Source organism: Paramormyrops kingsleyae, chromosome 4, assembly GCF_048594095.1.
Source record: "Paramormyrops kingsleyae isolate MSU_618 chromosome 4, PKINGS_0.4, whole genome shotgun sequence".
NCBI classification, from domain to species: Eukaryota; Metazoa; Chordata; class Actinopteri; order Osteoglossiformes; family Mormyridae; genus Paramormyrops; species Paramormyrops kingsleyae.
Window position 1 is genome coordinate 42,797,861 of NC_132800.1, and position 9,506 is coordinate 42,807,366.

Here is a 9,506-nt window from a genome sequence, read left to right on the forward strand (position 1 = left end):
CCTCTTAAAGAACAGTTAGGAAAACACAAGTAGAAAAGTAAATATCTTTAGTAAGGAATACCTTTCAAGTCTTCGAAAAACAGAGACACTTATCATGAAATGCACCTCAGATCTATAAAGCTTAAACAACTCATTTGAAATAGGCAGCCCTGCAACAGCTCAGGCACTGAGTGGCACATGTGTTACCCTTTTTGACCACCAGGCAGAGACACTGAGCCCTGACAGGGTTGTGTGAACAGCAGTTTTCAGTACCCAGCAGAACCACAGAACTCATGCATGAGAAATAACAATATTGTTCCCACTGTCTGTAAAATCTTCAGAACAGCTGAAATTTTACTGCAATATAATTTACAGTTCTGGTATTGCACTTTTTGACATTCTTTATGTTAGAGAATGTATACCTGTCTGTAACCACAAACATATACTATATTGCCAAAAGTATGGGGGCACCTGCCTTTACACACAAAAGAACTTTAATGACATCCCATTCTTAGTACATATGTTTTAATATGGAATTGGCCCACCCTTTGCAGCTTTGACGGCATCAACTCTTCTGGGAAGGCTGTCTACAAGGTTTAGGAGTGTGTTTATGGGAATTTTTAGCAAGGTCCATAAGGACATGGATGAGCAAGTCTGGTGTGGAGGAACTTGACTGGCCTGCACAGAGCTTGTTGGACGAGAAGGCCTGGCTCGCATTCTCTGCTCTAATTCATCCCAAAGGTGTTCTATTGGGCTGAGGTCAGGGCTCTGTGCAGGCCAGTCAAGTTCCTCCACACCAGACTTGCTCATCCATGTCCTTATGGACCTTGCTTTGTGCACTGGTGCACAGTCATGTTGGAACAGGAAGAGGCCATCCCCAAACTGTTCCCACAAAGTCGAGAACATGAAAATTGTTTTGAATGCTGCATCATTAAGAGTTTCGTTCATTGGAACTAAGGGGCCAAGCCCAACCCCTGAAACTCCAAGGAACATGTCTCCACTGCTCTAGAGTCCAGTGGCAGCATGCTTTCCACCACTGCATCCAACACTTCGCATTGCACTCATGATCTGCATGATTTTCTAGGGTTTACAAAGTGCAAAAATGCCTTGTTGATGCTAGAGGCTACAACAGCAGAAGACCCCACGGGTACCACTCATCTCCACTACAAATAGGAAAAAGAGGCTACAATTTGCACGAGCTCACCAAAATTGGACAGTTGAAGTCTGGAAAAATGTTGCCTGGTCTGATGAGTCTCGATTTCTGTTGAGACATTCAAATGGTTCCAATTTTGGTGAGCTCGTGCAAACTGTAGCCTCTTTTTCCTATTTGTAGTGGAGATGAGTGGTACCCGGTGGGGTCTTCTGCTGTTGTAGCCCATCCGCCTCAAGGTTGTGCGTGTTGTGGCTTCACAAATGCTTTGCTGCATACCTCGGTTGTAACGAGTGGTTATTTCAGTCAAAGTTGCTCTTCTATCAGCTTGAATCAGTCGGCCCATTCTCCTCTGACCTCTAGCATCAACAAGGCATTTTCGTCCACAGGACTGCCGCATACTGGATGTTTTTCCCTTTGCACACCATTCTTTGTAAACCCTAGAAATGGTTGTGCGTGAAAATCCCAGTAACTGAGCAGATTGTAAAATACTCAGACCGGCCCGTCTGGCACCAACAACCATGCCACGCTCAAAATTGCTTAAATCACCTTTCTTTCCCATTCTGACATTCAGTTTGGAGTTCAGGAGATTGTCTTGACCAGGACCACACCCCTAAATGCATTGAAGCAACTGCCATGTGATTGGTTGATTAGATAATTGCATTAATGAGAAATTGAACAGGTGTTCCTAATAATCCTTTAGGTGAGTGTATTTCTCCAGTTAATCAAAAATACATTTGCTTCATTTACAACCCAACCTGTTACACAGTGGAAGAACAACTGTACACTGGGCCCTGGGGCAAAAATGGGCCATTGCCCACTTCCACATTCACATTTAGGGCCTGCTCACACCACTTGCAATAGTTGCAAATGATGAAATTTAAGTAGACTTCAAATATCACACCCATCATGCACTGCAGTAGTTAGCATTCCACAAACATGCTTTTTTCACTAAACACACACCTCAACAACATAGTTTTTAATGCTGTGTAATCAAACTATTTCATTTCAAAATTGTTTTTAGTACCAAAACATTTTTGTGTTGACTCCCACCATAATGTATACATTAAAATGAGAGCTATAAAAGCAGCATGTCATGTTCAGGCTTTAATTTTCATGAATGTTTTGCATAAACGTAAGATTTGCAGCCCCCCTGCCAATCCACCGCTGATGCTACACTTTGTAATAAAGCATCACCCTAATGTCCCTGCTAACCAGGAGCGTTTCTAGCTATTGGGAAAAAATCCGGGGCTAATTTTTGAAGGAAGACTAGTATCAGGTGTAAAATAATCAGGGTCAAATATAACTGTAAATGTTAAATGCAAATTGAAGTGTAAAATACAAATGACTCATATTTACACTGCATGAGCAGTCAGGTAGCAGAGAAAAACCGCGATACAATCCGTGCTTCACGCGAGCCGGGAGGACCAATAATATACGGCTGCTACCTACCAGATGGTCCGGTGAAGTTTTCCAAGATGGCGAACTACCGAGAGGCGCCCTTGGCTACACGGCCTAAAACATTGGAGCCAGCGGAGTATTTTAATCTTTCTCCGGACCTGAGACGTGCTGAGGAGGAGAGGGCTGCGCTGCGGGCCCAGCTGAAGAGGCAGTATCAACTGCAGCTCAACAACCCGCACCGGAAAGATCTCATCGTAAGAGACGGGGCATCCCGCTACTGTGCGGCCGGCGAGCGTCGCTGACAAACGTCCGCATCGCGCGTCCCCTCCGATCTCTTTCATTAGCGCGACATGCATGCTGCTCTTTCGGCTTTAACTGTTAATCTTTTCGGTTGGGATCCGTGTGCCCTGGTCCGTTTGTTAAATGACGGCGCCCTCCGTGCTGTGACCTTGTTAATCAACGAACTTACACCAGGGGATGCACCGATGTTCGGTTCGCGTTCCGGCTGATTGGCGCCATATGTCCGCACATCTGACGTGTTTCGGTCCGACTCTATCGCAGGAAGACCCCGCCCTGACGAGGTGGACCTACGCGCGTACCAACGTGTACCCCAACTTCAGACCCACGGCCAAGACGTCGCTCTTAGGGGGGCTCTTCGCAGTCGCTCCGCTATTCTTTTGGTATTACGTCTTCAAGAGCGACAGGGTACGCAGCACACAGTCCTGCAGTTACTTTAATGTTCACGTCAGTCATTAGTAGCATCAATATTACGGAATGTTTGTATGCTTGTGTAACTTTCGTTGCCCGTGACTATTTGGTGTTTCTTGGGTCCTCCTTTTCCTACAGGACAAGAAGGAAGCATCTATCAAAGCAGGGAAGTACGAGCGCCCCTTCCAGCTCTCCTACTAACCACACGCTGCTGGCCAAGGCCACACCATGGACTTTGAATGCTGGCCTGTTCTGTAGATGTCACATTCTGTAATAAATGTTATTGTGAACATGTAGTTTGGTTGTTGGAAACGATTCTTCTGTCATGCCTGAGGATCTGCCTTGGTCATCCACTCTTGTAACCTCTCAAAGACACCTAGCATTGTTTTGGATGTGAAGGGCTGCTTTTTAGTTATTTGATAAATCTGTTGCCACTCTCCCAGAACATTTTGTATGTGCCCTACCCCTCAAAAAAAACCAAAGACAAGCACACACTGTGGTTTTATTTATGTATTGTGTCGGTTAAGTCAAAAGCTTGACGTATTACGAAGAACAGACACTGATTGTTTAAAAGAGGGACACTGATTTTCCTGATTGCTGTCTAATGAGGCGTGATAAGGCCCCCATGTGTCAGAGTGTCTCACACACATGTAATTCACCCCCATTATACATGTACACATGTTGAGAGCCTCCTTGGTCCCTGTGTCCTTGGTCCAGTTCTCATGCCTGTAAGCGCTTTGGTTTATAATGCTGTGTTGTGTCCGGTTCAATTCCTATGTTCAGGGACCATCATTCCCTCGCAGCGGCTCTTGGACACCCCCCAGGCCCTGCAGGGAGTAGAATGGCACCACAGTGAACGGGCCACCTGCAGCCCGGAGTTTTAAATAGGCAATGAGTTGGGCTGGTATCTCAGCATATGTATTGTCTGCACCACTACCTGCCTTGGCCTTCTGGCTACTGGGTGTCCAGTGGGGGTCGAAGTGACTCCGCAGTGGCTCCCAGCATCTGTAATAATCCTTGTCAAGGCGCCGACAGGTGTCCATCCCCCAGCGGGTGACAGCCATGCTGAAGGAGGACTCGAACATGAAGGCCTGGTGGGGTGGGGGGTCAGGATGTGTCACGACGGCTAATTTATAGATATGCAGTTTGACCTCTTCATCACTGATCTATCCAAGATATGAAATACAAATCATCTCCAAATTACCCACGCTCCTCTGTGTGAGTGCTTTATTTACCATAGTCCCCTCAGCTACCCTCTCAGGCTTCAACGCCGCCTTGCTGTTCTTCTCGAAGCAGTCAGCGTCTGGCCCATGCGGTGTCATTATGCTGTGGAGACTGCCCCCTCCAGGCAGGAAGCCCCCTTCCTTGGCCTCATAATGCCCCTTGATGAGGCCCATGAACTCACTCATGCAGTTCCCTGCCAGGCAGACAGGGGGAGCTCTAACACAGGACATGGTTTCCCACACGCCACTCACGATGCACAATTTGAAAATGACCAGAAATCAGGAGCACAAACTGAACAAGCCATATTATGACCTGTGTGTGTCTCAGGATGGGGGGCGGGGTCAGCAGTCGTGCCCTTACTGTGGTAGTACGGGGGTCGGAAGGTGTGATCAGCTACGCCCCACCGTGGGGGAAAGATGACAAAGTCAGCAATGGCAACTCCGGGGCGCACAGACTTAGCCGTCAGCACAGTGAAGATGGAGGGATCCTGGGGACAGAGAACGGGTAGGGCTATGATCTCAGAGCTCATGCCTGGACGCTCTGATTGTGTGTGTGCGTGTGTTTGTTTGGCCCCGGTCCCTCACCGCATGGTCGAAAGCCACACAGTTGATGACCATGAAGTTCTCCAGGTTGTACTTGTAGGGCGTGTAGTTGCCGTGCCAGGCCACCACGTTGAAGGGGGAATGGTCCTGCAGGGGGGGAAACACAGCACTCAGGCCTTCTGATTGGACGGGACAATGGAAAAACATTCAGGTCAAGACAGCATCTCAGCAGAAACATGGCCTTGTGGTAGCAGTGTTTCAGTGTGTGGGTGTCACAACATGCAGAAGAGGAATGGAGAACAACACACAGGAAGTGACACACGAATGTGTTATGGGGGGGGGCAGTGGGGCAGCCAAGCAGATAACAAGGTAATTTCAGCAATTTGAAGCCTCAGCTGGAGGACAAGGGGGGTGGGAAGCCCCCCAGAGGGCGTCCAGCTCACTGCGCTCATGCTGCCATCTCATTATTTACACTCTGAGTCTTCATTAGCATCGATTCAGGGTGGGGGGGGTGCAGTGGACAGGGCAGCAGGGAGGGAGATTCAGCAACATAAGGTCCTTGAACACATCCCAGTTACATCGGTGACACACTATATACAGACACACTCTACACCTTATACACACCTGCAGTGCAGAGAACAGCTTTCCCTGGTACTTGCTGATGATGGTGTATCCCCCGGCAACCGTGTAATCCTCATACCAGGCCACAGGAACCAGGAAGTCCCTAGGATTGGCTAATCCGTTGGCACCTGGAAGGCAGCAGGTTAAAAGTCATCTTGGGTACCAGTCACGTGACAGCTATAGCAGTCCTGCTGTTCACTGCCAGAGGATGGTGTGGTCATGTTATGGTTAGAGGAAGGTAGGACTAGACAGGGAGTTTGTGCAACTAGGTAAACCACATCCAGTCCAGTAAGATTACATGCTGTGCTAATGCCAAAACCTGTTCAAATGTGCTGTTATTCTCTAATGCTGTTAGGCACGGCTTCTCACCAATGGGCCCCAAGTCAGGCAGCTCGAAATGGGCTCCATACACCTCCAGCACATAGCCCCGGGTCTCTCCGAAGACCTCCACACTGAAGTGCATCCCTTGCTGGAACACACACAGGGATAAGATGCCATAGAGGCCTCTAGGAACAGCAGCTTTACCTTCGCAGAGAGACACACAGACAGACACAGAGTCTCTGTCCCACCTGGATCACACAGATCTCATTGGGTTCCACAATCATCTTGCCAAATTCTGTGGTGACAAAGATCTTTCCCTGCTGTGGGACTGACACAGGAAGACTGCAGTGAACTGGAAGTCTCAAAAAAACTCAATTACCCAGAATGCACAGCTATCACACGATCTCATATATAGGTAGTTAGTCTACTCCTTGCTTCACGATTACATGTCTGACCATAGACTCTGCTGTACAGACTCACCAATGAGAAAATCTCCATCTGAGTTATAAAAGGATCTGAAAAACACCAAACCCCAGAAAATGTCAGGTACAGAAGCCTAAGGCCACAAATATAAGCATCACAGCGTAAGTGGGTGTGGCCTCTCACCTGTCAATCATGGATGTGTTGCAGGTGTACACATGGATGGCGATCCCGTTGCGGGCTCTGGAATCCCCCGCCCCACAGACAGTGTTCAGTCCCTGATAGGCCAGGATATAAAGCCAGTCAGCCAATCAGGTAAAGAATAGCACTGCATCAGAAAGAAAGCAGGTACCAGCAAGAGGAAGCAGTGGAGCATGATGGGAAAAGCATGGTGTGCAGAGGAGCCAGAGCAGCACTTTGAACTCACCATCACAAAGTCAACCTTCTTCTCCGCAACCTTGGGGATGGGGAATGGCAACCACCGCAGCTGAAATGATCCATGCACATGATCACATGACCTGCAAAGCTGCTCAGTGAGCCACCCCACCTACTTTGAAAGTCCTCCTCAGAACTTCCTGCTCCTCGCACCAACTGACTATTTCGTCCAAGACTCATGACTCCACCTAATGGCGAGCTGCCCATCGTGCACATTCAGACTGTAGTGTCTGCTGGGACTCCTGGCAACCCTGTCAAACACCTGCACTTATAGTGTATTTCACTCCTGATCTCAGTGAAATGCATTTCTCATTGCAGAATTTTCTTTCCCATAACATCAATTGGGATAAAATGCTTGACAAGCAGGCTACCACATTCCTGATCCCCGCCTACCTGGTTGGGATCTGGTTCCACTTCATTCCAGTTGTCGGTCAGGCTCCCATGATGCATTACGGTGAAGGGCTTGTGCCGCACGGAGGGAATGATGCGGTACAGCCAGCTGTAAAATGTGCCACACTGAATCGGCGAGAAGGAAACCAATAACGTTATCAGAACGTTTCAGCCTTGGCGAGCCGAGCGGCCATACCTGCGCTTGTTGGCCGAGCGCGGGCATGTGAAGGCGGAGCCAGACAGCTGCTCAGCGTGCAGGTTGTACGGGCACACCTGTGGATTGTTCTGCAGAACACAAAGGCGAGCGTGTCGTGTGAAATGGTTTCTTTGGAGTCGTCAGTTAGCGATGCCATCAAGTTTCCGCAGGTGATATCCTCTGACCCTCCTCTCCTGCTGAATATTCTCACTTTTGCACTTAAAATAAGGTGACCATCGGCGTGACTCTACAAAAGACATCAGCGTCCAAAAAGGAGGACTTAAGGCTCGGGGGGAGTGGGGCTAATTGCTGACGAGGATGCGGTTAGAGGGAAGGAACAAGCACAAGAGGGCTAAAAGAAGGACATCCAACAGCAGTCCAGAAAACTCAGCTGTCTGGACGAGTGGTCACGTTAACTGAAAGGTATCCGAATGTTCTTGGGGTTAAACGCCCCAGGGGGTGCGCTGGAGAGGACTAAGTCGGGCGCGGCGGCCCCATCCGCACCTCACCTGTCCTTCCGGAAGGGCTCCGGGGCAGCGTGGATCCTCAGAGGAGAACTCATTTCCAAAGCCGGTCAGGTACTGCAGGGATCAGAGCAGGAGGAGCACAGCTGAGATGGGCCGGCGCTTCAGTCTAAACCGCTTTGGTTATTTTACCGTAAAATCAGGAATCGCAGTGATAGTGCAAAACACATGAATTCCAAACACTGAGAACAATATGCAGCACATACAGAATAATAGGTTTCTTTTCAGGAAACAAATGTTACTTTTGGAAACCAAGCAATTTAGGGCCGTTGTGGCATTGTGTGCGGTGTAAAGTATCCGTTCAAGGCCTCACTGGAAAAGCGACGTTGCGACACTTTCGGTCGTTTACTCACGAACGGCCCACGATCACCGTGGGGCGGCTTCCGCTGAGTCACGCTTAGGTGCACCCACCCCCTTAAAGAGGGCTTATTCCGTTTCATTGCATTTCGTCAATCATGTACATTTTATTTTCCATATTTAAAAGTTATTTCAAGTGAATCGAACATTGAAGAAAAATATGCTGTGTCACCAAAACTGTTGAAAAAGAAAAAACTTGCTAATTGCAAAACTTCAGTATATTGGAGACGGTGTGTTTGCTTTTTTTATGTGCTTTTGCTTGTGCAATAATAATGTTCAGACGTCGGCTTCCTTCGCATTTCGTCCGTTCTGTGTGGTTTTTGCTTGCAGGGTTCTGATTGGTCTGCCGGGAACGCCCCTCGACATGTGTGCGCAGGTATGTCCATGAAGCACGCGAGTCATCGAAACATGTAAGGAAATGGCGTTTAATCACTTACAAACAAATATATGCTGTCATGTGTACGTTAACATGTTTTGCTTTTATTCAGACTGCCTAATAAAACAGAATAAAAGATACATTTGACAATTAACTCCTAGAATACGCTGCAAAAACAAAGGCTACAGTTCATGGTGTAAAACATCGAGAATACTGAAAGTTTTGTCCACGGAGATAATCACTTACCTTGAGTTCAGCCATTGTCTATAATGAGACTCTCACTTTCACCAAAACTTATCTCTACAGCCCGTATCGGTGTGGTGCAGAAGTTCGCACGCGCGAATACTGAGCCGTGTGTCGCGACGGGGCTGGGGAGCGCAGCAATTTGAACTATTTCTCAATATGGGTTTAATTAAACTCGGGCTCGTCTGCTGACGTCAGCACCAGTGTCGGATCGGGGGTCTTGATACGCCCCAAAGCGGACACCCCCCCCCCCCCCCCCCGCGCGCGCTTTAAGCCGTGCAGACGTGCATACTTGCAGGAGACTGGTTTTCATATGAAAAGATGGCGAATTAAGAGCATATATTACCTATATGCGCTTAATTTATCTGTACTACCGATTCGGGGTTTTGGGGTTTTAACTTAAGATGCATTTTTTATATAATTTACATCTTCCTCCTAATCATAATAAAAAGTCCCCGTGACAGACCGAATGGAAAATTACTATTGACAGTGTTGAGGACAAAATACACATTTTCAATTTGTTTCTGCTCTCTGAATGTTTTAGTGAAGAACGTGTACTGGACACGGTGAGACATAGCAAGCAAAACCTGTTTTCTGCTCTAATATTTATGCAATTCCT

General features: G+C 47.8%; 2 protein-coding genes across 4 annotated transcripts; one reads left to right on the forward strand and one right to left on the reverse strand.

Moving 5' to 3' along the window:
* The first annotated feature begins 2,560 nt into the window (after positions 1–2,560).
* On the forward strand, positions 2,561–3,534 carry ndufb4 (NADH:ubiquinone oxidoreductase subunit B4). Its single transcript, XM_023796460.2, has 3 exons — positions 2,561–2,784; positions 3,092–3,235; positions 3,377–3,534. Exons 1-3 carry the CDS (start codon positions 2,608–2,610, stop codon positions 3,437–3,439), a joined length of 384 nt encoding a protein of 127 aa, XP_023652228.1. The 5' UTR covers positions 2,561–2,607; the 3' UTR covers positions 3,440–3,534.
* A 190-nt stretch (positions 3,535–3,724) lies between these two features.
* hgd (homogentisate 1,2-dioxygenase) lies at positions 3,725–9,060 on the reverse strand. 3 transcript variants are annotated; one of them, XM_023796459.2, is made up of 15 exons: positions 8,891–9,060; positions 7,897–7,968; positions 7,388–7,476; positions 7,195–7,300; positions 6,794–6,853; positions 6,553–6,644; positions 6,427–6,461; positions 6,195–6,274; positions 5,995–6,094; positions 5,629–5,753; positions 5,047–5,151; positions 4,823–4,949; positions 4,474–4,655; positions 4,180–4,329; positions 3,725–4,065 (listed from the first exon to the last, which is right to left on the reverse strand). In XM_023796459.2, the coding sequence occupies exons 1-15, from the start codon at positions 8,903–8,905 to the stop codon at positions 4,018–4,020; spliced, it is 1,386 nt and encodes a 461-aa protein (XP_023652227.2). In that variant the 5' UTR covers positions 8,906–9,060; the 3' UTR covers positions 3,725–4,017. The 3 variants fall into 3 exon arrangements, with proteins under 3 accessions (XP_023652227.2, XP_023652225.2, XP_023652226.2); XM_023796457.2 differs by lacking the exon at positions 8,891–9,060 and adding an exon at positions 8,265–8,884; XM_023796458.2 differs by lacking the exon at positions 8,891–9,060 and adding an exon at positions 8,265–8,884 and having other exon boundaries at positions 4,176–4,329.
* Positions 9,061–9,506: the final 446 nt, after the last annotated feature.

Coding starts and splice junctions, on each gene's coding strand:
- ndufb4 (XM_023796460.2), top strand. CDS start 2,608: ATGGCGAACTACCGAGAGGCGCCCTTGGCTACACGGCCTAAAACATTG. Junction 2,785..3,091: donor CGCACCGGAAAGATCTCATC/GTAAGAGACGGG, acceptor ACTCTATCGCAG/GAAGACCCCGCCCTGACGAG. Junction 3,236..3,376: donor ACGTCTTCAAGAGCGACAGG/GTACGCAGCACA, acceptor CTTTTCCTACAG/GACAAGAAGGAAGCATCTAT.
- hgd (XM_023796457.2), bottom strand. CDS start 8,351: ATGAAACGGAATAAGCCCTCTTTAAGGGGGTGGGTGCACCTAAGCGTG. Junction 7,301..7,387: donor CGCTCGGCCAACAAGCGCAG/GTATGGCCGCTC, acceptor CACATTTTACAG/CTGGCTGTACCGCATCATTC. Junction 6,645..6,793: donor AGAAGGTTGACTTTGTGATG/GTGAGTTCAAAG, acceptor CTGGCCTATCAG/GGACTGAACACTGTCTGTGG.